Source organism: Strongylocentrotus purpuratus, unplaced genomic scaffold, assembly GCF_000002235.5.
Source record: "Strongylocentrotus purpuratus isolate Spur 01 unplaced genomic scaffold, Spur_5.0 spur5_scaffold_12, whole genome shotgun sequence".
NCBI classification, from domain to species: domain Eukaryota; kingdom Metazoa; phylum Echinodermata; class Echinoidea; order Camarodonta; family Strongylocentrotidae; genus Strongylocentrotus; species Strongylocentrotus purpuratus.
In genome coordinates this window covers 21,804,083-21,831,099 of record NW_022145597.1, presented here as the reverse complement: position 1 = coordinate 21,831,099, position 27,017 = coordinate 21,804,083, and the positions used below count along the sequence as shown (strand labels likewise).

The window sequence follows — 27,017 nt, the reverse complement described above, 5'->3', positions numbered from 1 at the left end:
AGTTTCCCCACAATGAATGTACCTACATGCAATTAAATGAATTCTGACCCCCATATCCCTTTGAAAGGGGCGTAGGGGCAAATATTGTAAAAATTTGAATCATCACAACTTTCGAGCCGAAATTGTAAGGGCCGGGGTGGTTCAGCATTTTGAAGGAAAAAATTATATTTTTTGATTAGGCTAGTTTCCCCACAATAAATGTACATACATGCCATTAGATGGATCCTGACCCCCATATCCCTTTGAAAGTGGCATAGGGGCAAATATTGTAAAAATTTGAATCATCACAACATTCGGGCCGAAATTGTAAGGGCCGGGGTGGTTCAGCATTTTGAAGGAAAAAATTATATCTTTTGATTAGGCTAGTTTCCCCACAATGAATATACATACATGCCATTAGATGGATCCTGACCCCCATATCCCTTTGAAAGGGGCGTAGGGGTAAATATTTTGATAATTTGAATATACACCAATTTCAGGCCGAAATGGTAAGGGCCGGGGTGGTTCAGGATTTTGGAGGAAAATATATATATTTTTTAATAGGCTAGTTTCCCCACAATGAATGTACCTACATGCAATTAAATGAATTCTGACCCCCATATCCCTTTGAAAGTGGCGTAGGGGCAAATATTGTAAAAATTTGAATCATCACAACTTTCGGGCCGAAATTGTAAGGGCCGGGGTGGTTCAGCATTTTGGAGGAAAATATTAATTTTTTTTAATAGGCTAGTTTCCCCACAATGAATGTACCTATATGCAATTAAATGAATTCTGACCCCCATATCCCTTTGAAAGGGGCGTAGGGGCAAATATTGTGATAATTTGAATAAACACCAATTTCAGGCCGAAATTGTAAGGGCTGGGGTGGTTCAGCATTTTGAAGGAAAAAATTATATTTTTTGATTAGGCTAGTTTCCCCACAATAAATGTACATACATGCCATTAGATGGATCCTGACCCCCATATCCCTTTGAAAGGGGCGTAGGGGCAGATATAGTGATAATTTTAATAAACACCAATTTCAGGCCGAAATGGTAAGGGCCGGGGTGGTTCAGGATTTTGGAGGAAAATATATATTTTTTTAATAGGCTAGTTTCCCCACAATGAATGTACCTACATGCAATTAAATGGATTCTGACCCCCATATCCCTTTGAAAGGGGCGTAGTAGCAAATATTGTAAAAATTTGAATTATCACAACTTTCGGGCCGAAATTGTAAGGGCCGGGATGGTTCAGCATTTTGGAGGAAAATATTAATTTTTTTGAATAGGCTAGTTTCCCCACAATGAATGTACCTACATGCAATTAAATGGATTCTGACCCCCATATCCCTTTGAAAGGGGCGTAGTGGCAAATATTGTAAAAATTTGAATTATCACAACTTTCGGGCCGCAATTGTAAGGGCCGGGGTGGTTCAGCATTTTGGAGGAAAATATTAATTTTTTTTAATAGGCTAGTTTCCCCACAATGAATGTACCTACATGCAATTAAATGGATTCTGACCCCCATATCCCTTTGAAAGGGGCGTAGTGGCAAATATTGTAAAAATTTGAATTATCACAACTTTCGGGCCGAAATTGTAAGGGCCGGGGTGGTTCAGCATTTTTGAGGAAAATATTATTTTTTTTTGAATAGGCTAGTTTCCCCACAATGGATGTACATACATGCTATTAGATGGATCCTGACCCCCATATCCCTTTGAAAGGGGAGTAGGGGCAAATATTGTAAAAATTTGAATTATCACAACTTTCGTGCCCAAATTGTAAGGGCCGGGGTGGTTCAGCATTTTGGAGGAAAATATAATTTTTTTTTAATAGGTTAGTTTCCCCACAATGAATGTACCTACATGCAATTAAATGAATTCTGACCCCCATATCCCTTTGAAAGTGGCGTAGGGGCAAATATTGTAAAAATTTGAATCATCACAACTTTCGGGCCGAAATTGTAAGGGCCGGGGTGGTTCAGCATTTTGAAGGAAAAAATTATATTTTTTGATTAGGCTAGTTTCCCCACAATAAATGTACATACATGCCATTAGATGGATCCTGACCCCCATATCCCTTTGAAAGTGGCATAGGGGCAAATATTGTAAAAATTTGAATCATCACAACATTCGGGCCGAAATTGTAAGGGCCGGGGTGGTTCAGCATTTTGGAGGAAAATATTAATTTTTTTTAATAGTCTAGTTTCCCCACAATGAATGTACCTATATGCAATTAAAGGAATTCTGACCCCCATATCCCTTTGAAAGGGGCGTAGGGGCAAATATTGTGATAATTTTAATAAACACCAATTTCAGGCCAAAATGGTAAGGGCCGGGGTGGTTCAGCATTTTGAAGGAAAAAATTATATTTTTTGATTAGGCTAGTTTCCCCACAATAAATGTACATACATGCCATTAGATGGATCCTGACCCCCATATCCCTTTGAAAGGGGCGTAGGGGCAGATATAGTGATAATTTTAATAAACACCAATTTCAGGCCGAAATGGTAAGGGCCGGGGTGGTTCAGGATTTTGATGGAAAATATTTTTTTTTTTAATAGGCTAGTTTCCCCACAATAATGTACATACATGCCATTAGATGGATCCTGACCCCCATATCCCTTTGAAAGGGGCGTAGTGGCTAATATTGTAAAAATTTGAATTATCACAACTTTCGGGCCGAAATTGTAAGGGCCGGGGTGGTTCAGGATTTTGGAGGAAAAAATTATATTTTTTGAATAGGCTAGTTTCCCCACAATGAATGTACCTACATGCAGTTAAATGGATCCTGACCCCCATATCCCTTTGAAAGGGGTGTAGGGGCAAATATTGTAAAAATTTGAATTATCACAACTTTCGGCCGAAATTGTAAGGGCCGGGGTGGTTCAGGATTTTGGAGGAAAAAATTATATTTTTTGAATAGGCTAGTTTCCCCACAATGAATGTACCTACATGCAGTTAAATGGATCCTGACCCCCATATCCCTTTGAAAGGGGTGTAGGGGCAAATATTGTAAAAATTTCAATTATCACAACTTTCGGGCCGAAATTGTAAGGGCCGGGGTGGTTCAGGATTTTGGAGGAAAAAATTATATTTTTTGAATAGGCTAGTTTCCCCACAATGAATGTACCTACATGCAATTAAATGGATTCTGACCCCCATATCCCTTTGAAAGGGGCGTAGTGGCAAATATTGTAAAAATTTGAATTATCACAACTTTCGGGCCGAAATTGTAAGGGCCGGGGTGGTTCAGCATTTTGGAGGAAAATATTAATTTTTTTGAATAAGCTAGTTTCCCCACAATGAATGTACCTACATGCAATTAAATGGATTCTGACCCCCATATCCCTTTGAAAGGGGCGTAGTGGCTAATATTGTAAAAATTTGAATTATCACAACTTTCGGGCCGAAATTGTAAGGGCCGGGGTGGTTCAGCATTTTTAAGGAAAAAATTATATTTTTTGAATAGGCTTGTTTCCCCACAATAAGGTACATACATGCCATTAGATGGATCCTGACCCCCATATCCCTTTGAAAGGGGTGTAGGGGCAAATATTGTAAAAATTTGAATTATCACAACTTTCGGGCCGAAATGGTAAGGGCCGGGGTGGTTCAGGATTTTGGAGGAAAATATATATTTTTTTTTAATGGGCTAGTTTTCCCACAATAATGTACATACATGCCATTAGATGGATCCTGACCCCCATATCCCTTTGAAAGGGGTGTAGGGGCAAATATTGTAAAAATTTCAATTATCACAACTTTCGGGCCGAAATTGTAAGGGCCGGGGTGGTTCAGGATTTTGGAGGAAAATATTTTTTTTTTTTAATGTGCTAGTTTCCCCACAATAATGTACATACATGCCATTAGATGGATCCTGACCCCCATATCCCTTTGAAAGGGGTGTAGGGGCAAATATTGTAAAAATTTCAATTATCACAACTTTCGGGCCGAAATTGTAAGGGCCGGGGTGGTTCAGGATTTTGGAGGAAAAAATTATATTTTTTGAATAGGCTAGTTTCCCCACAATGAATGTACCTACATGCAATTAAATGGATTCTGACCCCCATATCCCTTTGAAAGGGGCGTAGTGGCAAATATTGTAAAAATTTGAATTATCACAACTTTCGGGCCGAAATTGTAAGGGCCGGGGTGGTTCAGCATTTTGGAGGAAAATATTAATTTTTTTGAATAAGCTAGTTTCCCCACAATGAATGTACCTACATGCAATTAAATGGATTCTGACCCCCATATCCCTTTGAAAGGGGCGTAGTGGCTAATATTGTAAAAATTTGAATTATCACAACTTTCGGGCCGAAATTGTAAGGGCCGGGGTGGTTCAGCATTTTTAAGGAAAAAATTATATTTTTTGAATAGGCTTGTTTCCCCACAATAAGGTACATACATGCCATTAGATGGATCCTGACCCCCATATCCCTTTGAAAGGGGTGTAGGGGCAAATATTGTAAAAATTTGAATTATCACAACTTTCGGGCCGAAATTGTAAGGGCCGGGGTGGTTCAGGATTTTGGAGGAAAAAATTATATTTTTTGAATAGGCTAGTTTCCCCACAATGAATGTACTTACATGCAATTAAATGGATTCTGACCCCCATATCCCTTTGAAAGGTGCGTAGTGGCAAATATTGTAAAAATTTGAATTATCACAACTTTCGGGCAGAAATTGTAAGGGCCGGGGTGGTTCAGCATTTTGGAGGAAAATATTAATTTTTTTGAATAGGCTAGTTTCCCCACAATGAATGTACATACATGCCATTAGATGGATCTTGACCCCCATATCCCTTTGAAAGGGGCGAAGGGGCAAATATTGTGATAATTTTAATAAACACCAATTTCAGGCCGAAATGGTAAGGGCCGGGGTGGTTCAGGATTTTGGAGGAAAATATTTTTTTTTTTTAATGGGCTAGTTTCCCCACAATAATGTACATACATGCCATTAGATGGATCCTGACCCCCATATCCCTTTGAAAGGGGCGTAGGGGCAAATATTGTGATAATTTGAATAAACACCAATATCAGGCCGAAATGGTAAGGGCCGGGGTGGTTCAGGATTTTGGAGGAAAATTTTTTTTTTTTTTTGTAGGCTAGTTTCCCCACAATGAATGTACCTACATGCAATTAAATGGATTCTGACCCCCATATCCCTTTGAAAGGGGCGTAGTGGCAAATATTGTAAAAATTTCAATTATCACAACTTTCGGGCCGAAATTGTAAGGGCCGGGGTGGTTCTGGATTTTGGAGGAAAAAATTATATTTTTTGAATAGGCTAGTTTCCCCACAATGAATGTACATACATGCCATTAGATGGATCCTGACCCCCATATCCCTTTGAAAGGGGCGTAGTGGCAAATATTGTAAAAATTTCAATTATCACAACTTTCGGGGCGAAATTGTAAGGGCCGGGGTGGTTCAGCATTTTGAAGGAAAAAATTATATTTTTTGAATAGGCTTGTTTCCCCACAATGAATGTACATACATGCCATTAGATGGATCCTGACCCCCATATCCCTTTGAAAGGGGCGTAGTGGCAAATATTGTAAAAATTTCAATTATCACAACTTTCGGGCCGAAATTGTAAGGGCCGGGGTGGTTCAGGATTTTGGAGGAAAAAATTATATTTTTTGAATAGGCTAGTTTCCCCACAATGAATGTACCTACATGCAATTAAATGGATCCTGACCCCCATATCCCTTTGAAAGGGGTGTAGGGGCAAATATTGTAAAAATTTGAATTATCACAACTTTCGGGCCGAAATGGTAAGGGCCAGGGTGGTTCAGTATTTTTGAGGAAAATATTATATTTTTATGCCTCCGCCACCGAAGGTGGTGCCTGAGGCATCATGTTTTCGGGTTGTCCGTCCGTACGTCTGTACGTCCGTCCCGTTTGACCGTTATCACAATATCTCAAGAACCATTTAAGATTTAAACTTAAGACTCGGGAATAGTATTTATCACCATAGGAAGACGATCTGATTAGATTTTGGAGTACGTAGGTCAAAGGTCACAGGTAACAGAGGTCAAGTTATGAAATTCCTTGTATTGAGTTTGTTAGCGCGATATCTCAAGAACCATTTGAGATTTAAACTTCAAACTTAGTGTTAGTGTGTATCACTATAGGAAAACAATCTGATTACATTTTGGAGCACGCAGGTCAAAGGTCAAGGGTCATAGAGGTCAACTTATGAAATTCCATACATTGAGATTGTTATCATGATATCTCAAGAACCACTGGAGATGTAAAAACTTCAAACTTAAGGATAGTATGTATCACCATAGGAAGACGATCTGATTAGATTTTGGAGCACGTAGGTCAAAGGTCAAGGGTCACAGAGGTCAACTTATGAAATTCCATACATTGAGATTGTTATCATAATATCTCAAGAACCACTGGAGATTTAAACTTCAAACTTAATGATAGTGTGTATCACCATAGGAAGACAATCTGATTAGATTTTGGAGCACGTAGGTCAAAGGTCAAGGGTCACAGAGGTCAACTTATGAAATTCCATACATTGAGATTGTTATCGCGATATCTCAAGAACCACTGGAGAATTTTCACTTCAAACTTAATGATAGTATGTATCACCATATCATAATATCTCAAGAACCACTGGAGATTTAAACTTCAAACTTAATGATAGTGTGTATCACCATAGGTAGACAATCTGATTAGATTTTGGACCATGTAGGTCAAAGGTCAAGGGTCACAGAGGTCAACTTATGAAATTCCATACATTGAGATTGTTATCATGATATCTCAAGAACCACTGGAGATTTAAACTCCAAACTTGTTTAAATTGCTCTATGGCGGAGGCATCATTTTCGACTGCGCGCAGTCAAAATTCCATCTAGTTTTTTTAATATTATAAAGTTCAAGCAAGAGCCACAAAACTCATTCCAAGTATTCAACAGCTACCATATGAAGAGAGATTAGCAAAACTGAAACTAACTTCTTTGGAGAAAAGAAGAGAGAGAGGAGACCTATACTGCAAACCTACTGGATAATGATGCAAATCCAAACCCGAGAGTTATTTTCAGTTTGCTAACTATGATAGAACAAGAGGCCATTCCATGAAGCTAGCCAAAACAAGAAGCCGCCTTAACATTAGGAAACATTTCTATAGCCAGAGAGTTGTAAGCAAATGGAATAAGCTGCTACAAACTGCCATTGACGCTCCCACACTCCTAAGCTTCAAACGACAACTAACCGACCTGGGTTTTTAAATGGGTCCCATGGGACCCCCTTGAACCTGCCACACATCTACACTATAAACATGTTTGATCCGTTTTGTTGCAGGCCCCAATCAATGATAACTGTGCGTGTGCCTGTCTCATTGGGTTGACACCCAGGACGACTCCAGCGCACGTCACAAGATCACTGCTGGAATCAATAACATACAGGTTGGTAGAAATCATTTGGTTCCTTGTCTGTTTGGTCAGCCTTGTTCATACATGCCACAGGAAACCGCCTGGCTGAGCAAATTTAATGACATTATCATAATGTGCTTTTACTTTCTGTGTTTTGCAACAAACAGATAAGTGAGTATGAACAGGACTATTGTTGTGGCAGTTAATATTTTTCGTTCTCTTACGGAACACTTCTTTTCCTACCTTGTAAATTCTGGGAATTTGAGGAAATTCTCTCAACCCAGGCAAAAAAATCAGGGAATTTGAGAATTGTATCCCGTGAGGTTGTCTCGTAGACAAATGATGCGCAGATCACCTCTCTGTATTATTAGCTTGTTCTTCTAATTTTCAGTCTTAATACTGTCAAATATTGCAGCTGTTAGGTACCGGTAGTTGCCCTGTTGAAAAGCTATCGTTTCAATTTCAATATCGATTGCTGATATCTCAACTTATTTGTGCATAATTTATGCAGTCAGTAGAATTAATTCAATTGTGCTCACTGGCTCGTAACCAATCAGATCACAGGGATTTCTGAGCCGATTCTAACATAGCTTCCACCATGATTGACTCTTTTTCTTTTCCTTTCTTGTTTGCAGAGTAAAGCAGCTGTATGATGTTGAAATGAAGGAGAGTAGGGTCAAGCTGAACCAGGTCATCAGGTCAGTTCAGTCATGAAAACATTTTAAAATCAAAGAAATATATGTTCATACTATTGTAAGGTTTTAATTTTACTGATCCAAATGGTTACTTGTTCATTTTACATATATAGCTTTCCACTCTGTTATGCTTCAGGACACTCCTGACCTACATTCATTGTCTGATGTCTGTTATTAAAGAGAAGGTTGAGTTCTGGGAAGAGGTGACAAATAATTTGTGAGCATTACTCATTCTTATTATGCATGTGTAGAAGAACATCAGTTAAGACATGTTCCCTGAAAAGCATGGCTCTTCAAATGCCTTCATATTCTAAATATGCATGTAACATCGTAAAAATCGGGGGCCGGCTTTTTACGCCACGTGTTCGTGTAGTCCCACATACATCTTTCTGTGCAAGTGTTTGTAACTTTACCAAGACTTGGCCAAATTTCTTATCATTTTGATGATTCCAGAACCTTGCAATACACACACATTCTTATATGCTAGATGATCAACCTTTTCTGGTCGGTTCCACACCGTTTCTTCCACAATGCAATCGCATGACCAGAACTCAACTTCATCTTTAAGCTCTTGACTTCTATTGTTCTGTCCCTATTCATTCATCCTCATTTAACATTACCTGCCATAGCACCACACACACACACACACTCTCTCTCTCTTTATATCTCTTGGCTATTGAACCCAGCTCACTATAGACACATGGCACTCATTCTTTTCTTAGGCCTTCTATAGGTTACTCACTTCATGTACAAACTTGTGATTGGTTGATATTGCTTTATGGACTGCATGTCAGCCATTTTAAATATGTAGTAAAATATAGCAGTGCAGCTCAAATCAACAATCATGTCAGACTAGTTTTGTACTTGTCTGAGATATATATATATATATATATATTATATGTATGTATCATAGGTGGTGTACAAAGATTGTTCAAGTAATTTTTGTTATTATCATTACATTGAGTACTATTGTCTCCACAGAGTTGATGGTGGAGTCAGTCAGAATGAGTTCATCTTACAGTCCATGGCCAATCTTCTAGGGCAACCTATTGAGCGCCCCACCAACCTGGACATGTCGTGCCTCGGGGCTGCCTTCCTGGCCGGTCTAGCTACAGGTACGATCTATAAACTATACAGTTCCTTTGGCATTGAAAGGGTTCATGATATTGAACGTTTTAAAATAAAGACATGCTAGCGCGTGCATTATCACTATGGGCACTGACTAAACTTCGTGCACTGGCCCTGCCCTGACACACTTGCAACAGTGCATCATCTGTATACTAATGCGTTTTTACAAAAAAGATATCATTCTTTCTCTGCAATGTTATACAGGAATCTGGAAGAACAAAGAGGAACTCCGGGGCCTGAGAAAACTGGATGCTGTCTTTGAGCCCAAGTCCATCACGACAGAAGAGCAGGAGTTCCAGACCTGGGAACGCGCTTTGAAGCGCGGTATGGCATGGTATAAAAGCTGATCAGTGCAGCAGTACAAGACTGTTCGATGACAATCCTGTCTAGTCAATATCCTATGCAAATCTAATTTTCAATTCCAACCCGGGGCCAGTCAGTATAAGTAACCCTAACCTTAAACCTAACCTGAACTCTAACTCTAACCCTATCCCTAACCCTAACCCTAACCCTGACCTTAAAACCAACCCTGACCGTAAAACCAACTTCACTACCCAAAGCTTGACCTAAAACCCAAATGCAATTCTAACCCTAACCGTTATATTTTTGATGCCATAAAACTTGGGGCAGTAGTTGCTGGAGAACTGTTACAACTCATCTGGTAACAATTGCTCCATTGTCAATCATCAACATCATCTTTGAGCCAATTGCCGGCGAATCTTCTCGCCTCGCTCAGTACAACAAAATGAAACACCCCTGTTACAGACATCGGCAGTCATGGCCCACTGTCAATATCCTAAACTAACTGGAGTCATAACTTCAACCCTGGACCTAATGCTAAACCTAACCCGAGACCCTAACCCTAAACCCTAACACCAACTTTGACCCTAATTCTAGCCTCATTACCATTAAACTTGGACCTAAACCCGATCTGAAGCCCAAATGCAATCCTAACCCTAACCCAAAATATTTGATGACGTAAAGCCTAGCTATAGCTGTTGTTGCCGGAGCGTATGTCAGAAAACCATTACAAGACATTTTCTGGTGACAATGGCTAAAAACTGTCATTTGTCACTGATGACAAGTTTTGTGAAACGCCCCCTGGTTCAATGTCGCCAAAGCATACTTGGAGCATCGGTGTAGCACTGGACTTCTGCGTCATGACTTACTTGTTCACTTGACTCAATATTGCCCTCACACTTTCTACCATTCAGGTCAGGAATACAAAAAATACAAGTACTAAATTTTATACCTGTTGAATGCATTTTTTCTTATCAAGGACTAATATTGCAGTATGTAGTGATCCATCAACATGAACCATCCATGAGATAGGAAGTAGAGAACCAGATATTTAGTGATCTGAAGAAGCATTAACTGATGCACTGATATGACCAAACTTTTTGTCTTTCTTTTTTCAATTGTGTGTATGTGCCTTCTAAAGATTGTTTATTTCTTCTAGTGGAATGTGTCAGGGTGTAAAGAATATATTTGCAAAAGTATTTACAATGTGGGAATATTGTTTGTAGTGAATGAACTAATTTTGGAGCACTTTTATTCAGATCAATTGTACTTACCGAAATGAAGTAGAGAGTAATTATGAAATGTATTCTTTTTTTACAAATTAAATATGAATTAAATATTTACATTCTTGTTTATTCATACACTATTAATCAAGTGCAGTAAGTATTTTGCCTTTTGTTCTTGGTGTTATGTTGATGTTCAATCAGGGTTTGCATGTTGTAATGTATACAGAATACTGTTATACCAATGTGCCTTTAAAGTACCGTTATTATTGCATCATTCTCAGGGTATGTACATGTACAAAGCTATTTTGCCACATATGAATACTCCCCAGGGAGTGGAGAGTGTGCACTATCCTGTGCAAATTAGCACTTGAATACAATGACTTAACTTATATTCATTACAATGGAAAGCGCTTAGAAAAAAGTATTATGAGCTATGCAAATGTTAACAACCAAATCTAAGATACCTTGGGGTGTTTCATTAAGCTGTGCGTAAAATTACGCATAAATTTACGAATGACTTGAATATGAAGAGCTAAATGGGATTCTCAAATCCTTTTAATTCAGTCCATAAGCTAAAGTTGAAATATCATTATTAACAAAACATTTTAATGCAAAGTGTATTTTTGGCTACAATTTAAGTGAGATTATGGGAAATACAGTCACACTTTGTTAAAATGTAAGGAAAAACTTTGGGCATCCCATTAAGCTCTTCATATTCGAATCATTTGTAAAGTCATACGTAACTTTACGTACAGCTTTATACAGCACCCCCCCCCCCCCCCAGATATTACATTATGGTAGTAGCTCTACTAACTAGAGCTTACATGTAGATTAGATCAAAGATGAAAAGAAAGGACACATTTGATTTAAATTTGTGTTTAAATAATGTTAGATTTCTATATAATTGAAGGAAATATGAAATAATGTCTTTCAGGTATACCTATTCACATTATTTCGAGTAAGCTTTCCTGATTTGTGAATTCAGGCGAAAGGTACTTTAAAAAAAAAAAAAAAATTCTTCAAATGTAATACAATATTGGATTATCATTGCTGTGGCATTTTGATCAGTACTCGATATATATATATATATATATATATATATTGTCTTTCCAAAAGTAACAATTACATTACTTACCAGTAATTTCTTTACATTGTCTATGAGTGTGTAAATGATAGTGTTATATTATATCACTCGATTTATATATTTTATATTAGAATTGTGCAGAGACCACGATATATTGAGCTAATCATGAATTTGTTTCATCAAATATTTATATTTTTGAAATACCATGGTGATTTGGAAAGGCAACTGATTTTCATAAATGTATTCGTATACATGTATTTTGTATTGTATTAACCAAGTCAGTAAATGGGATATGCCCAACAGTGATGATTGTTAAAATATGTGTGGTCTGAGTCTATTCTTGTTGTTGTTGTTGCTGATGTATGGGTATTTTGGACATGATCATGGGTCTAGTTTTCTTCCCCCTTCTTCTTCATCATCTTGACTTGATTCTTAAGTTTGGCACGGGAATTACAAAACAGGATTTTGTTGCTTAAGATTTACCAGTAAAAGTCTTTCTCTTCAACTACCCATTACTCTAGAGGAGACAGGTCTGATAAAAACCTGATTTAAATCAGTTTCCCAATTTTTTCCCATTTTTCTCTATTCTTCCCTATTTTGCCCTATTATTTCCTAATTTTTCTTACTCAAAGGGGGGAATGTTGGTGAATGACATTCGCTCTGTCGAAAGAGTTCTTCATTCATGCGCAAAAATCACACTGCAATGATTAGATGGTTGCGCATACTAACTTGATTTTACAAGTATCCCCCTCTCTGTTTAAACACTCCAAAATTCTTGCAAGTTCCTGCCTTTAATACACAATTCAACACAAAATTAAATTATTGGAGACAAAATGAACAGATTTCAATGAAGTTTATTAGCAAATTATGGATTGTATGTAACTCCAATCCATCCCAAATGTACAATAATAAAGTACATACATGTATGAAGCACATGGAATAGAGTATTGTTGGAGGGTCGGGGGGGGGGGGGGGGCAAAATAAGTATGTGACCTTTTGTCAGCAATAATTCAATAAATCAGTTATGAATATCTATCAGAAAAAGAAATTTCTCCCCTTGACTGTTTATCTTCACATTTCTATTTCTAGGAAAATGAGGCCAAAAATGTTTGGACCAACATTACACAGTCGACAAGCACAGAAAAATGTGTCATTTTGATGTATAATCATTATGCATTTTTGTATAAGACGACAATTGCCAATTTGGAACCCCACTTAGGGCACTGGCCCCTGAACCGTACTAACTCTTCCTCTTAACGTCAGATAAACAGTTTTGACTAAAACGACGGCAGCCTCTAAAAGTACTCCACTTTTCTGTGGAGCACAATGAATAAACTGCTTATTCCAAACAAATGACTAGTTCTTCCAACAAAATATATGAATAAACTAAGCTTATCATTTTATTATGATAATTCACTTCTTTTTTAAAATAAAAATACAAAAAATGTAATAAATTAAAATGTTGTTACATCTTTATGAGAAGTTTATTCCTTGATTCCTTGACACTTAATTAAGTTGAATGAGAAAAAAGCTACATAAGTAGGAGATAACTAAACTTGCCGCTCATCTTAATGATAGCACATTAGGCTTATTGATCCACTCTTTATATAGATAAGTAAATACTGCACATAAGGGTGTCTAAGACATTTAACCATATGTCTTTATCAAAGAAGTACATTCCAAAATGCACAAGGAAACTCGCATGGACTTTAATAGAAAAATTGGTTGCGATGGGTGACTATTAGTATCGTGCTAATTTCAAACTCGACTTCTTCAAAAGACATTTAGATCATCCAAGAAAATGTTGCATTTGTACTTCATGATTGCCAGAACCTCGTACAAAAATTGTTTGAATATTATGAAAGTATATATTCATACATCTTGGCGGAAGTATATACAAATCAAAACTATACATCGATGCAATAATATAGCTGACATGCTCTGTGCATTATTTACAATGTACATATATGTTGCATGATACAAAATGTGACCAAGTGATTATTTCTAAGAAATGTCTACCTAAACATAAATTAACGCAAATATCTGCACACATCAATTGAATAATCCGATGTACAGCAAAAAAAAACTGTTACGGAAATGAATATTTTTGGCTTACAACAGTAAAACAATACTGGCACTTGCCTTGCCAATAGAAAAGAATGTTACTTTGTGATCATAATGGCAAAGAGGACCTTTAATCAAAAAATGTATTTTCTGGCATTCTAGCAGCTACATTGGTGCAAATGGTCTGTCTTGTAAAGATAAGTACAATACATACTGAAAATCCAACAGTAGTTCCTAGCTCTTTTCTGTGCAAAATTGCTTGCTGAATCTATCTAAGTTGATACATTGTAAGTGACATAAAGTTAACAAAAACATTATTCATACCCTTGAAAAAAAAGAGAAAAAATGGTTATGAAAGGTGGATAGGTCGAATGAGGGCCTTTGTTGAATACTTTTAGATGTAAGCTTCACTACGTCACATTCTCAAGAAACATACATTGGGAAAAATCAAATTTTCACAAACATTTTTTTGTTACAAAACTGAATAAGGGTATGAATAATTTAGTTGTTAAGTGTATGTGGAAATACCTGACAAAGAATTTTCTCTGGTTGAATATATATCTACATTTATATGAAAAATTGCTATCTTTTTATATAGAAACAGATATAATAGTTGCAAGGGTAATGTGGCTCAATGAAAGATACTCAACCCAATGAAATAATGCAAATTAAATCTAAAAACTTTTCACTTAAAACTCTCAAATAAAAGTTTTAAATTTTTGCGTCAATTTGACACAGAATAGTTTGAAAATACTATTAGAAATTACATTAAGCCAAATTCTCATGAAATAGAAATTATTCCAAAATATCTTCTATAAAGAAAAACATGCACAAGGAAATTCTGCAGCACTATCTTCCAATTTAACATTCTACATTTGTTTTCCTTACATTCCATTTGCGTATACATAAACAATGCAAATGGTGGACAATACAATCTTATTAAGAGTCATAAAACATTCGAAAGTCCTCTTCTAAAATGCACAATAACAGTGATCTTGAAATAAGAAATTTTGTGGACTCCACATAAAAAAAAATATTGAAACTATAAAACTACAAACACGGTTGAAAAATATAAGAAACTTGTACAAAATCAAATCGTCCAAAATTGATAGTACTGCGATGATAAAAAATGGACCAAAAACGTAATGGTGTCAAGTTGATGAGAATTATTTCCTATCCACCAGCACAATCCTAAGCCCTAGGGTACTTCCGCTCTGAGCAGAAGCGTCGGCCTGGATCTTTCGGGAATAGGGTCACGCCCCTTGGGCGAAAGGGAATCGGATCAATATTCACGACCCCCAAAGGCGGAGCCGGCCGAATGCTGTGAAGCGAACGAGACGCTGGCTGGGGCCCCGGGAAGAGTTGTCTTTTCTTGTTAAGAAGCAAGATCCCTGGAATCAGTTTGACTGGAGAGAGGGTCTGCGGCTCTGTAGAGCGTCTGGTGCGCTCCGGCTGGTCCTCGGGGGAAGTGTTGGGAATCTTGCCTCTACAACTTTATTTTTAAAAGTAGAATACCGGTAAGCATTAAAGTAGCCTTTAAATAACATGTCTTGTATGCCTAGTGTCTTTACACTTTTAGGCCATGATCACATGCTCTGGAACATTTAAAGTTCTCCCTTGCAATAATTTCATGCAATAAAGTCGGTCACTACTCAACTCATTCTGACATTATGCATCAAACGAATGCATCCTTGCAAATTACCTCAAGCAATGAGATCTAAATTTTCCTAAATAAATAATAATTATGAATGAAGCAATGAAGTCCTATTTTCTATATAAATTACTAATTCTGACAGTAACTGTTTTCTCTATTATTTGCACATAAATACTGAAAGCTTTCCAAGCACTCGTCTCTCTTCACATAGAGTCCATGTTAGATAAATAATCAATTCGTACATACATCATTTTGCTTCATCATTTGCAAATACCAAACGACGGCCTTCGATGTTTTTTTTGTTGCACCATTCCATAGCAGCTACATGAATCCTAAGTAGAAGGGCTTTTAAAATATGAGTTTAACCCATCAGGGATGAAATCGCACCGATCCAGGACCTGGTCTAATTCCTGTCAGAAGTTGGCCTAGAATACGATTTTCTTGGACCTGTTGCAGCTTTTCATATTTTTTAATAATCAGTTTTGAATGGTAGTTGCTTGGTCAGGAGAATGTCTTTATCCTGGTGAGTGGACTTGGCACAGATCCAGGACCTGGACTTGCTCCAATCAAAAGTAGGCCCAGAGTATGACAGTCTTAGACCTGTCTCAGCTTTGTGTAATATCATTTTCGTAAACGATGGCAAATTGCTATAACTGAAAGTATGACAGCCTTGGACCTGTCTCAGATCCAGGACCTGGTCTTGGTCCTATCAAAAGTCCGCCCAAAGTATGACATTCTTGGCCCTATCACAGCTGATGAGTTGTCTGCAGGATGGATGCCATGACACACATATCACTGGTCCCCTGTCATGGTGAAAAAAGAAAAAACTCATGAAAATAGTCAAATTGAGGGTTTTTTTACATCAAAATTATACTGTCCTGGGGGGTGTTTCATAAAGCTGTTCGTAAAATTAAGCATGACTTTACGAACGACTTGTACATGAAAAGCCAAATAGGATGCTCAATCATTATTTACTATTAATTATTAGGTTGAACTGTGCACATATAGATATAACATTCTTATTATAACAACCATTTTTAATGCAAAGTATATTTTTTGCCATAATTTAATTGAGGTTATTGGAAATATCAGAGCAAACTTTGGGCATCCTATCTGGCACTTCATATACAAGTTGTTTGTAAAGTCATGCATAACTTTACAAACTCTTTATGAAACACCCCCCCCCCCCCCTGCATGTATATACAGTACATGTATATGGGCACATATACTTTACTAGCATGGATGAGATATCTTCCTTGAATATTGTATTTTTTGCTGTATTAAAAAGGCAAAATCATTTCAAAATGGTGCATTCATAGGATCTCTTTACTCAAGTATGTTTCGACTCTGTTTTTTCTCATTTATTCTTTGACTGCTTCCTTTAACATTAACATCAGAACATGCCTTTCACATAGAAAAACAGCATGAAGGCACTACTTATTTAGAGATGATTCTTTTTTTACAACAAACAGAAGGTAATATTTAGAGATTATCATTATTTCTGAAATGCAAGCAAGCAAGTTGTTGCTTCCCCACACAGTTATTAGCTCCATAGGACAGTGAAGAACAACAATGATTCTGAATGTTATTGTACAAACAAAAGCAGAGGATTAAATGCATGACCTCACAGTCACATGACCGGAGTTGCCAATTTGAGAATGAAATACTCACTTGTGGTCCTTGATCTGCTTCTCCATTTCTCCGTTCTTTGCCTTCCAGTAGAATATTGAGCCGTCTTGTGAGCCTGCTGTCACGTATTCACCGTCGGGGCTGAAGGCCGCTCTGGTGTAGTCGCATGCCACTTTGAATCCTTCTGCACTGTGTGATGCAAGGATTGACAATAACTCAGTGGTTTACAGACTATTATGACATGAAGTCCACTTCTCAGCTGCGCCAAAGCAGCAGAGAGAAGGAAACACCGAATGCCAAGAATCCTTTTAAAGCCCCACTGCACCACTTATAGCTACTTGTGCCCTCTATATAGCAAACAATGCCTAATCAGTGATCGTTGGTCCCCCATGGTCCCCTTTTTCTTATTTCAATTGAGAGCTGATTTGATGAGATAACCACCTGTCAGTGACCTTACAGGAGGTCTTATCTCCCCTGGCCAAACTAGTGAAAACGGGCTTTAAAGAGGAAAACATGAACTTTTAAAGAGTTGTTTCACTAGTCAATTAAGTAGAAAATACATTGCAAAGGAATAATCTGAATATTGGGGGAACATATTTCTTTTTAAGCTACAGTCCCATATACGTCCCGGACCGTCCCGGACCATCCCGGACCCCATCCGGGGTGATCCGGGATTCGGTCCGTGTTGACACCGTGTTGGCACCGGGGTGGTCCTGGATGGTCCTGGATGGTCCTGGATGGTCCTGGATGGTCCTGGGCGGTCCGGGAGTCGACCCCGGATGTTTTTGACGGTCAAAAACTGCCGGGGTGGTCCGGGACGGTCCGGGACAATAGTTTGATCCGGGGTGATCCGTGTAGCCACCGTGCTGGGTCCGGGGTCATCCGTAGTGGCGCCGGGGCGGTCCGTGTTGATCCGTGGCAGTCCGGGAGTGAGTTATTGACCGCCCAGGACCATCCAGGACCGCCCAGGACCATCCAGGACCATCCAGGACCACCCCGGTGCCAACACGGTGTCAACACGGACCGAATCCCGGATCACCCCGGATGTGGTCCGGGATGGTCCGGGACGGTCCGGGACGTATATGGGACTGTAGCTTAAAAGCATCACACTTTTTTTGAACAAAACATCCCGGACCATCCCGGATCACCCCAGACCATGGTCCGGGATGGTCCGGAGTGGTCCGTGCTCGTCCGTGCTGGTCCGGCTTTATATGGGACTGGGGCTTTATGAGGAAGAAAAATTAAGTCCGTCTAATCCAAAAACATTAATCATCACATTCTTGGCCAGACTTTGCCACTCACGGCATGTACGAGGTCAGGTCGGATGAGGTCAGGTCGGACGAGGTCAGGTCAGATGAGGTCAGGTCAGATGAGGTCAGGTCGGTCGAGTCAAAGTTAGATGTTGTAATCACCTCAACCCATCACAAGGTGCTCTGTATCAGCTCAATTTATTTCTGGTATTTGGGTGGTGAAACTTTTAATCAGATTTCTTCAATTTCAGTTGCTAAAGGGTAATGATGGTAAGGATGTGATATTCCTTGTGCAAAGGGCATCCTTGCAACTCATGAATTGAACATCACAATATCTGGCATACACATGTTTGGACACAATATAAAGCACAAATATTGTGCTACCAACTGTCTAGGATCCCTCACAGAAACAACCAGAACATCACAAGATAGGTGGAAGACCGGGCATGGTGGCTCTCAGTGGTTAGAGCGCCCGCCTCATGAACGGGAGGTCGTGGGTTCGATCCCCGGCCAAGTTATACCAAAGACTTATAACAATGGGACCTTCTGCCTTCTAGCTAGGCGCTCAGCATATTAGATTGGAGAAGGGTAGTAATAACATATTATGTTATGCAGGGCCCGCTGGAAGATCAGTTTTATAATTGAAGTGGCTACCCTGGGTAAATAAAACGTTATTATTATTATCTGGCTTGAGGTCATGAAGCAGAAGCCATCACTCATCTCCCAGATGGTGTGGAAGGCTTAGGTCAAGCTAGGTCAAGGTCAGTCAACAAAATTCATCTCATTTTTTACAGCTACTCTGGAGAAATTAGAGTGCTTTTAACAATGAGTTTAATTTCTGGTAATTCACAGTTTCAGCAATCTTCTCGCCATTTAATTTATTCTTCCTCCCCTTACATTCAAGAGCGTTCCCCCCCCCCCCCAAAAAAAAACAAAAACAAAAAAAAAAAAACACAACAACAACAATCATTTTTAGGCTGTAAAATATGAATAAAAGCTTGATCTCTTTTATGCAAATCAAACAAATTTCAGCAAAGATAGCAGCATATTTTTGGTTAAATCTACTAACCTACAAGATGTGATAACTTGATTGGTGCGAAGATCCACTATCTTCAGCGCGTCATCTCTCGTGCACGCTAATAAGGATTGCCGATCAGGTGAAAGGTCAAGAGAGGTCACCTTGCCGTTGAGTAGGATCTCTTTCGTTCTTGCATTTGATCTTTGAAAGAAAAAATACAACAATACCAATGATAATGATGATGATGATAATGATGATCATAATACTACTAATGATGATAATGATAATCATTATAATAACATTGACAATACAGTAAAACCTGCTTTAGTGACCACCTGACTACAAAGGCCACATTTGTTGTTTCCCTTGAAAATGGTTTCTCATTGAGTCATATACTAAAGGAACCTGTCTACAAAGGCCACTTTTTGTGTGACCCTTGGGCGGTCGCTATAGACAGGTTCGACTGTAATATGAATTTACACATATATATCCAAAACTTTTGATCGAGACCACAAATATTAAGTAGACAAAGGCAATAATAAATACTGAATTCTCTCAGTCCAATTAGACTCAAAGCAGGATCTACCCGGATCCTTTAGGCAAAGGGTTAGACCGTAAAGATAAGTACCTTGCATCCCAGAACCTGATCTTCTTGTCCACGTGACCACTGATTATGTTGGTTCCTGCTCCATCACTCGTTACAAGATCGTTGCACATGGAACCTGCAAACATTGTTCGGGTACCTGGACATTCAGAAAGGACAAATAGATTGGGTTTTTCATGTTTTGTTATTATTTGCTTCCCATTGAAATTTAAGTTCAACAAAACTATGATCCACTTACATGTATCAACATTTCCACTGTATCTCTTTTTAATGACAAATTATAAAATGATCAATGATAGTCTTGGTTCCTGCTCTTTCACTTGTATTATAAGGTGATTGCACATGGAACCACCTGCAAATATTGTCTTTTTTTGTATAAATGAAGAAAAAAAATTAAGTTAAATTAAGCAATCATCTAGTGGTGATGTAATAGGACACAAGACGAAACATAAGAGACTGATTAATTTCTTCCTGGGCCAAAAAAAAGGAATTATTTTCCAGGTTTTCCCACATTTTCAGGACAGCTGAATACCTTTTTAATCCTCTACAAATTGTTCTAATCATCCAATGTTCTTACATGCTCTGCTCCTGAGATCCCAGATCTTGAGAGTCCTGTCGTGGCTACCGGAAACAAACTTGTTGGGATCGCTCAGGAATTTTGCAGCTAAAACTTTATTGCTATGACCCGTTAATGTTTGCTTGATAAGGTAAAAGAAAATAAAGAAAACATCACATACAAGTACAAACATATATACAGATCATGCACTGGCATGATGTGAAATTATAGATATAAAATTACATGACTTTTGCCATATGCCATGTATCAAAATTATTGTTCTTGTTACCACAAGGGCCTGTAACTGTATGCTGGTAAGCTTTGAGCATAAATACCTACAATTTGTGACGAGCTTGGTTTTCATCATTGAAATTATAACTTTTCAATAATACAAAACTATTCTTTTGTAATAAAATGGTTACTTTAAGAACATGAACCGTTTCATGCCATGGAAGGAACTTAAACTGGCATTGTTCATTTGCTCTTTAAAGGGATCCGGTAAAGTTGTCTCAGATTCTGAAACAAAATCCTGGATTTAGCTCATGCTGCAATGATAATTATTAACCTTCAAGTTTACGTCAGTCAGGAACCCCATGACTTTTACAAGCCGATCGCCGGTCTGATTATCAAGATATTTATGATTGAAAATCAAAACCAAATTTTGTGTTTTCTTAACGATTTTCATTACACAACAGTCTATTGGGGAAAACATGTATGGTAAAACCGGTCACTCAAAGATTTTTACTTTTTTGAGGCACTTCTTGATCATTTTGAAACGCTATTTTTTTTAGGGCTTCAATATTACACCATATCACAGACACTGATAACACGTAGGGCCGTGCATCTCAGATTTAACATTGTTAAACGATGCCTTTAAGCGAGTGGGAACAAATTTATTTGGGGAGAACAAAACCATCTTTTTTTTTAAATCCATCACGTTGGTATTACCCGTAACCTGTGATCATGTGTTCCCCATATCCTGATGGTGCAGTCGTTGGCTGCCCCGAGAATGAGATTTTCCTGATCGTCGAAGTCGATACACGTCACCGCAAGGTTGCTGCCGAAGAGTACAGCACTATTTTGACAAGAATCTGTGAACAGAACCAACAAACAGTGTTATAAAAAATTGCCACAGTAAAATAAATTAAAGCTGGACTGCAGTACACGTAACTACTTGCGCCCTCTATATAGCAAAAAATGCCTGAGCGGTGCCCGTTGGTCCCCCATGATCCCCTTTTTCTTTTGTTAATTGAGAGCTGATTTGATGAGATAACCACCTGTCAGTGACCTTGAAGGGAGGTCTAATCCCTCCTGGACAAACTGGTGCAGACGGGCTTTAACATAAGCGTAATAAAATAAACACAAAAGAGTGAGTATGCCTAGAGCTGTGTTGTATGCAGCTTCTAGTTTCATCCCCAATTATTCACACATGAAATAATTTGTATATTGTATCATTGGTTTTTTGAGGTGCCTAACACTGTTATGTGCAAATGAGGCTTAAGGCTCAAGTCGATGTCTTTCAAAATTATTTAACAGGTGGATACGTCGCCGGACTGTCGATCACAAGGTCCGCGGTTCGAGTCCCGCCGCAGCACTAATGTCCTTTGGCAAGACATTGATCTACATTTGCCACACTCAACCCAGGTGATGTAAATGGGTACCTGGCAGGAATTAATTCCTTGAAATGCCGGAGCACTATAATTGCAGCTAGGCTAAAGCCGGGAAATAATACATGCGCCTCGGAATAGAATTTCTAGATAGACGGCGCTATAGAAATGCCTATTAGTAATCATTATTACACATAAGATACTTGGTGTTAAATTATCTTAGAATTTATCTTTTTATTGATACAAGATAAACTGTAATGCTTCTTAGCTCTGAATAGCCTTCTGAACGTGGGACAGTGCGAAAGTGAAACGCCAAGGCAGTACATGTGGAGTGTACGCCTTGGCCCGTCTGGCATGAACATGAATATGCATGAGCACCCTTCCTGGGGGGGTGTTTCACAAAGATAAGTCGAACTTAACTCTAAGTTGGACTTACAAATTATGGAGAGCCATTTGTAGCCAATATATTCAAAAGCAAAAACTCGAGTATTTTAGACTTTTCATTAATTCCACATGAAATCTCCTTGATAATAGAAAATTAGAATGATTTGAATCAACATTTTATGCCTTTAAAAATAACTTTTACAAAATATTTTCAAAGATGCTAAAGACTTTCCATAATTGTTAAGTCCAACTTAGAGATAAGTTCAACTTAGGATCTTTGTGAAACACCCCCCTGGTGTGGGCAGGTCTTCCAGACTACAGACTTACTGTTCAGGAATTCCCACAGCTTGAGTTTTCTGTCAGCACCACCAGTGGCGAAGAAAGCCCCCGAAGGACAGAACTTGACTGTGTGAACCTCCCCATCATGCGCTTCCTGATAAATCAAGTTGAATAAGACATGGTTGAGTTCACACAGGTGAATAAGAATAGAAACTTTGACCGTGTGAACCTCCTCGAGAGGACGTCCAGTCTGATAGAGTTAAATGAGGGATGGTTGCATTCACACAAGTGTACAACAATATTAAACTTTTTAAGATGTGAACCTCACCATCATGCGCTTCCTGATAAATCAAGTTGAATAAAATAAGGTTGAGTTCACACAAGTGGATAAGAATAGTAAATTTGACTGTGTGAACCTCCCCATGACGGACGTCCAGTCTGATAGAGTTAAATGAGGGATGGTTGCATTCACACAAGTGTACAACAATATTAAACTTGACTGTGTGAACCTCACCATCATAGACTTACTGATAAATCAAGTTGAATGAGATATGTTTGACTTCACACTAAAGAAAATGATAAGTGGCGGTGGTCAATTTACCACATAAGTTCTTCAAAGAATCATAAAGCCAGTCAGAGGTACATGTATTGACTTGTATGTCCCATTAAAAAACACAGCATTATAGATTTGTGAACTTAAATTGACATAAAAATACCATTTTATTTGATGTTTTGTCTGACTGAAGCTCCAGGGCTATCATCAGCCTCATACAGCCATCAGGGACCCGTTTCATAAAGCCTTTTTTCAATGACAAATGACAAAAATCAGTGACAAATTTGCTGATAACCAATCAGAAGCAAGGATTTCAGTGGCTTATAACAAAAACTGTCATTTGTCACTGATGACAAGTTTTGTGAAACGCCCCCCACATGTACTGATGTGGTTGGTAACTTATGAGACAAAAATAGCTTGGCCTTGCTCTAAAATACTCACAAACTGTGCTATATTTTTGTCCGGCACACTCATGACGAAGGAGACCGGGGGTGGCAAGCTTGGTGCCCTTGATAGGGTGGATGCAGACATTGAGCCTGGCCTGTATAATGGAAGCAAGATAGGACCATGACAATGGTTATAGTTTATGAAGTGCAAGTCATTTAGCGAGCCATTAATCTACATTTGCCACTCTCAACCCAGGGGGGGGGGGGGGGGGTTCACAAAGATCCTAAGTAGAACTTAACACTAAGTTGGACTTACAAATTATGGAGAGCCATTTGTAGCCTTAAAATGAATATATTAAAAAGCAGAAATTCTAAGTATTTTAAGACTCTTCATAAATTCCACATCATGAACATGAGATCTCCTTGATAATAGAAAATATGGATGATTTGAATCAACATTTTACAAAACATTTTCAAAGATGCTGACGGCTTCCCATAATTACTACATCCAACTTAGAGAAAGTTCAACTTAGAATCTTTGTGAAACACCCCCCTGGTGTGTTAAGTGAGTTCCAAAAAGTATCCCTTGAATGCTGTGAGTGCTGAAATCATTAGTCCAGATAAATCCAGGGTAAAATTTGAGTGCCTTGTTGAGCATCCTGTATCTCGATTCTGAGTGCAATTTTAAACAAAATCTCATAGTTTGGGGTGCATAAATGCATGAAGAAATTTTTTTGAAACACTTAAAGGCTATTAAATACAATGGATTGTATGTGCGAAACCCTTGCAAATGATTGGGTCAACTTTCTCTCTGTTTTTTATGTGCGAGATAATTTGAAAAGCATAAGGATGCAATGGTGAGCATTGAGGTCCAAAGTTTCATTATTTCATACAATTTTATAATTGCAATATTGAAGGACTTTTCTTTCATGGAACGCAAGGTTATATGATTGCACTCAGTCCATGGATATTTCTTTCATCTTGCTAACTCATGAAACAGGCTCATCAGCTTCTGTGATATATACCCTTGTTATCTCATTCGAGACCATTCTGTACATGTAAATATCTAATTACACACCGATTCTTTTTTATGACTTGGTAATGGTAAAATATGTTAGACATGTTTCCTAGGAACATACCTGACAACCTTTCACAGCAAAAGTAAGGAATCTCTCAAGGCAAAATTGGGAATACAGTCTATTTTGTATATTTTCCACGCAGAGTATTTCAGAAAAAGAGAGGAATCTAGGGTACAAAACAGTAGCTTGGAGACCCCCAAAATAGGTGTTTTGCAGCGTTTTTACCACCTCATATCTGAACGAGCCGTGACTGAAGTCCCAATTTTATCCTATGCCCAAATAGACCAGTTTACTATTACATATTCACATTTAATATACATGTAGATGCTTCTTTCCTGGGGACCTAGTGACGAGTTATTTCATTAACCTGTTATTAATGAATGAGGTTAATGAACTACAATACTAGGAATCCAGTTTGCATACATTACTTGATGTTATGTCGGGCAAGCCTCGGGTTAGCTTTCAGGTTTTTAAGAACCACCTTTGGTTAGAAAGTACGGTATGCATAAACTTGGAAAATATTAGTAAATTAGTCTATTTAACATCTCTGATGAAATAGAGTCCAGATAAAAAAAAAAAGGTACTGGAACAGTTGTTGGATGCAACTGGGGCTAAAGTTTATGATATGTGGTGGTATTAATGAGAAATTTAAATTTGGTAATTCTTAGATTCATATGCGGCCTTGAAGATACTATGTCCCTTTTGCAGCCAACATAAAATTCTGTAGAACTTTGCAGGACTTATGAATATGTCATGTATATCTGTGAAATGTTAACGTTAGCAGAGTCCTAGTATTCAAATCATGCAAGGAAACCTGTTTACTTTCTAGAGTTCGCTGTAAGACACTATTGAGTGACTGCTGACTGACATATTTTTCTTGGGTAATTACATACATAACATGAGCTGTAACAGGTACATGAGCATTTGTTTACATCAATAACAAACCAATTGTAGGCCTAATGGCCATATTTAAACTGATTTAGCCATATCAAATCCATGTGGGCATTCAGGTAGCCCAACAAAGAATGTTAGTATTCTTTATAGTAAGGTGTTTTTTTTCAATCATGCAAAATATATGTGTGATCATGCTTGCAAATAATGATATAAATATGAGGTTTAGTTTAAAAGAGGTGGTCTATGGACTGGCAATAAAGTCAGTGACAGAAAAAAAAAAAGATTATGTACAGTACTGATGATGTGCAGTGTGCAACATGTATTGAATAACTTTTTATAATTTTGTTCAACCTTGCTGGTTAAAAGTAAGGTGCCTTTCAAAATTAGAAAATATTAATTAGAAAATATCAATCAACCGACCATCCTTGAGACCTACTGTTGCTTCTTCTACCCTCTACCCCCTCCCCTGCTCTCTACCCCCTCCCCCACTTCCTCTACCCCAAATTCTGCCCTCTCTATCCCCACCCCCTCTACTTCTCTTCCCTCCCAAAACTTGAACTTTTGTTATGTCATGCAACCAGTGAATACTTGTGACAAGCCACAGATATATATATACACTGGCAGGGTACCATCGACACTAAGACTCTGCCAGTTTCATCACTGTAAGGTCATTTCTCTCATTGTAGGCATTGGGGGCAGTGTCGGTTTTTATTTAATCATACTGCTGCATAAAACTTTCACAAACATTTCATGCATGCGTAAGTCTCTGGTTTACACTAATCAACTAAAAAAGTATAAGTATTAGTGGCATACTATTCCCACACTGCAAAGTTTGTGTTTTTCCAAGAACAACCATTTAAATCACACATAAACATGTAATGCATGTAAATGTATTGTTTTAATAGTGCATTCTGGCAATTTAGAGGCAAGTTGAATAAATAAGAGTGAGTGAGAAAATCCACCACACATACATTTAGAAGAGGTGACCGAGTTTGTAATAAATAGAGCGCATTTGAATCTAGGGTATACCCAAACAAGAAGACTAGACAGTTGAAAAACTCATTATCAAAGCAAATTGCCTACCCAAATTTTGACATCCAACTCGGTGATCTGTTAAAACGATCAAGCGTTATGACAATCAAGAACTCAGACTTTACTATTACAACAAAGAAATGCTTTCTTTAGCCAAATTTTGGACGAATTGTGTCTATGCAACTTACATAGGGAAGATGTGTAGGAACATTGGGCCTTGATGCC

The 27,017-nt window shown here is 38.1% G+C and overlaps 2 protein-coding genes across 3 annotated transcripts in view; one reads left to right on the top strand and one right to left on the bottom strand.

Annotated features, from left to right (window-relative positions):
* The window catches only part of LOC582199 (putative glycerol kinase 5), a 29,899-nt gene extending 19,826 nt beyond the window's left edge, over positions 1 to 10,073 (top strand). Inside the window, exons 13-16 of the mRNA XM_030982119.1 lie at positions 7,300 to 7,403; positions 8,006 to 8,068; positions 9,047 to 9,180; positions 9,398 to 10,073. Coding sequence (XP_030837979.1) covers positions 7,300 to 7,403; positions 8,006 to 8,068; positions 9,047 to 9,180; positions 9,398 to 9,540 — 444 coding nt within the window. The 3' untranslated portion in view covers positions 9,541 to 10,073. The remainder of the gene's footprint in view (positions 1 to 7,299; positions 7,404 to 8,005; positions 8,069 to 9,046; positions 9,181 to 9,397) is intronic.
* A 5,653-nt stretch (positions 10,074 to 15,726) lies between these two features.
* Positions 15,727 to 27,017, bottom strand: part of LOC576010 (autophagy-related protein 16) — a 28,266-nt gene continuing 16,975 nt past the window's right edge. For both annotated transcript variants that reach the window (XM_030982117.1, XM_030982118.1), the window contains exons 8-15: positions 23,843 to 23,942; positions 22,897 to 23,002; positions 21,527 to 21,669; positions 20,600 to 20,720; positions 20,047 to 20,161; positions 19,470 to 19,619; positions 17,193 to 17,339; positions 15,727 to 16,324 (exon numbers count right to left, since the gene is read on the bottom strand). In XM_030982117.1, coding sequence (XP_030837977.1) covers positions 16,231 to 16,324; positions 17,193 to 17,339; positions 19,470 to 19,619; positions 20,047 to 20,161; positions 20,600 to 20,720; positions 21,527 to 21,669; positions 22,897 to 23,002; positions 23,843 to 23,942 — 976 coding nt within the window. In that variant the 3' untranslated portion in view covers positions 15,727 to 16,230. The remainder of the gene's footprint in view (positions 16,325 to 17,192; positions 17,340 to 19,469; positions 19,620 to 20,046; positions 20,162 to 20,599; positions 20,721 to 21,526; positions 21,670 to 22,896; positions 23,003 to 23,842; positions 23,943 to 27,017) is intronic.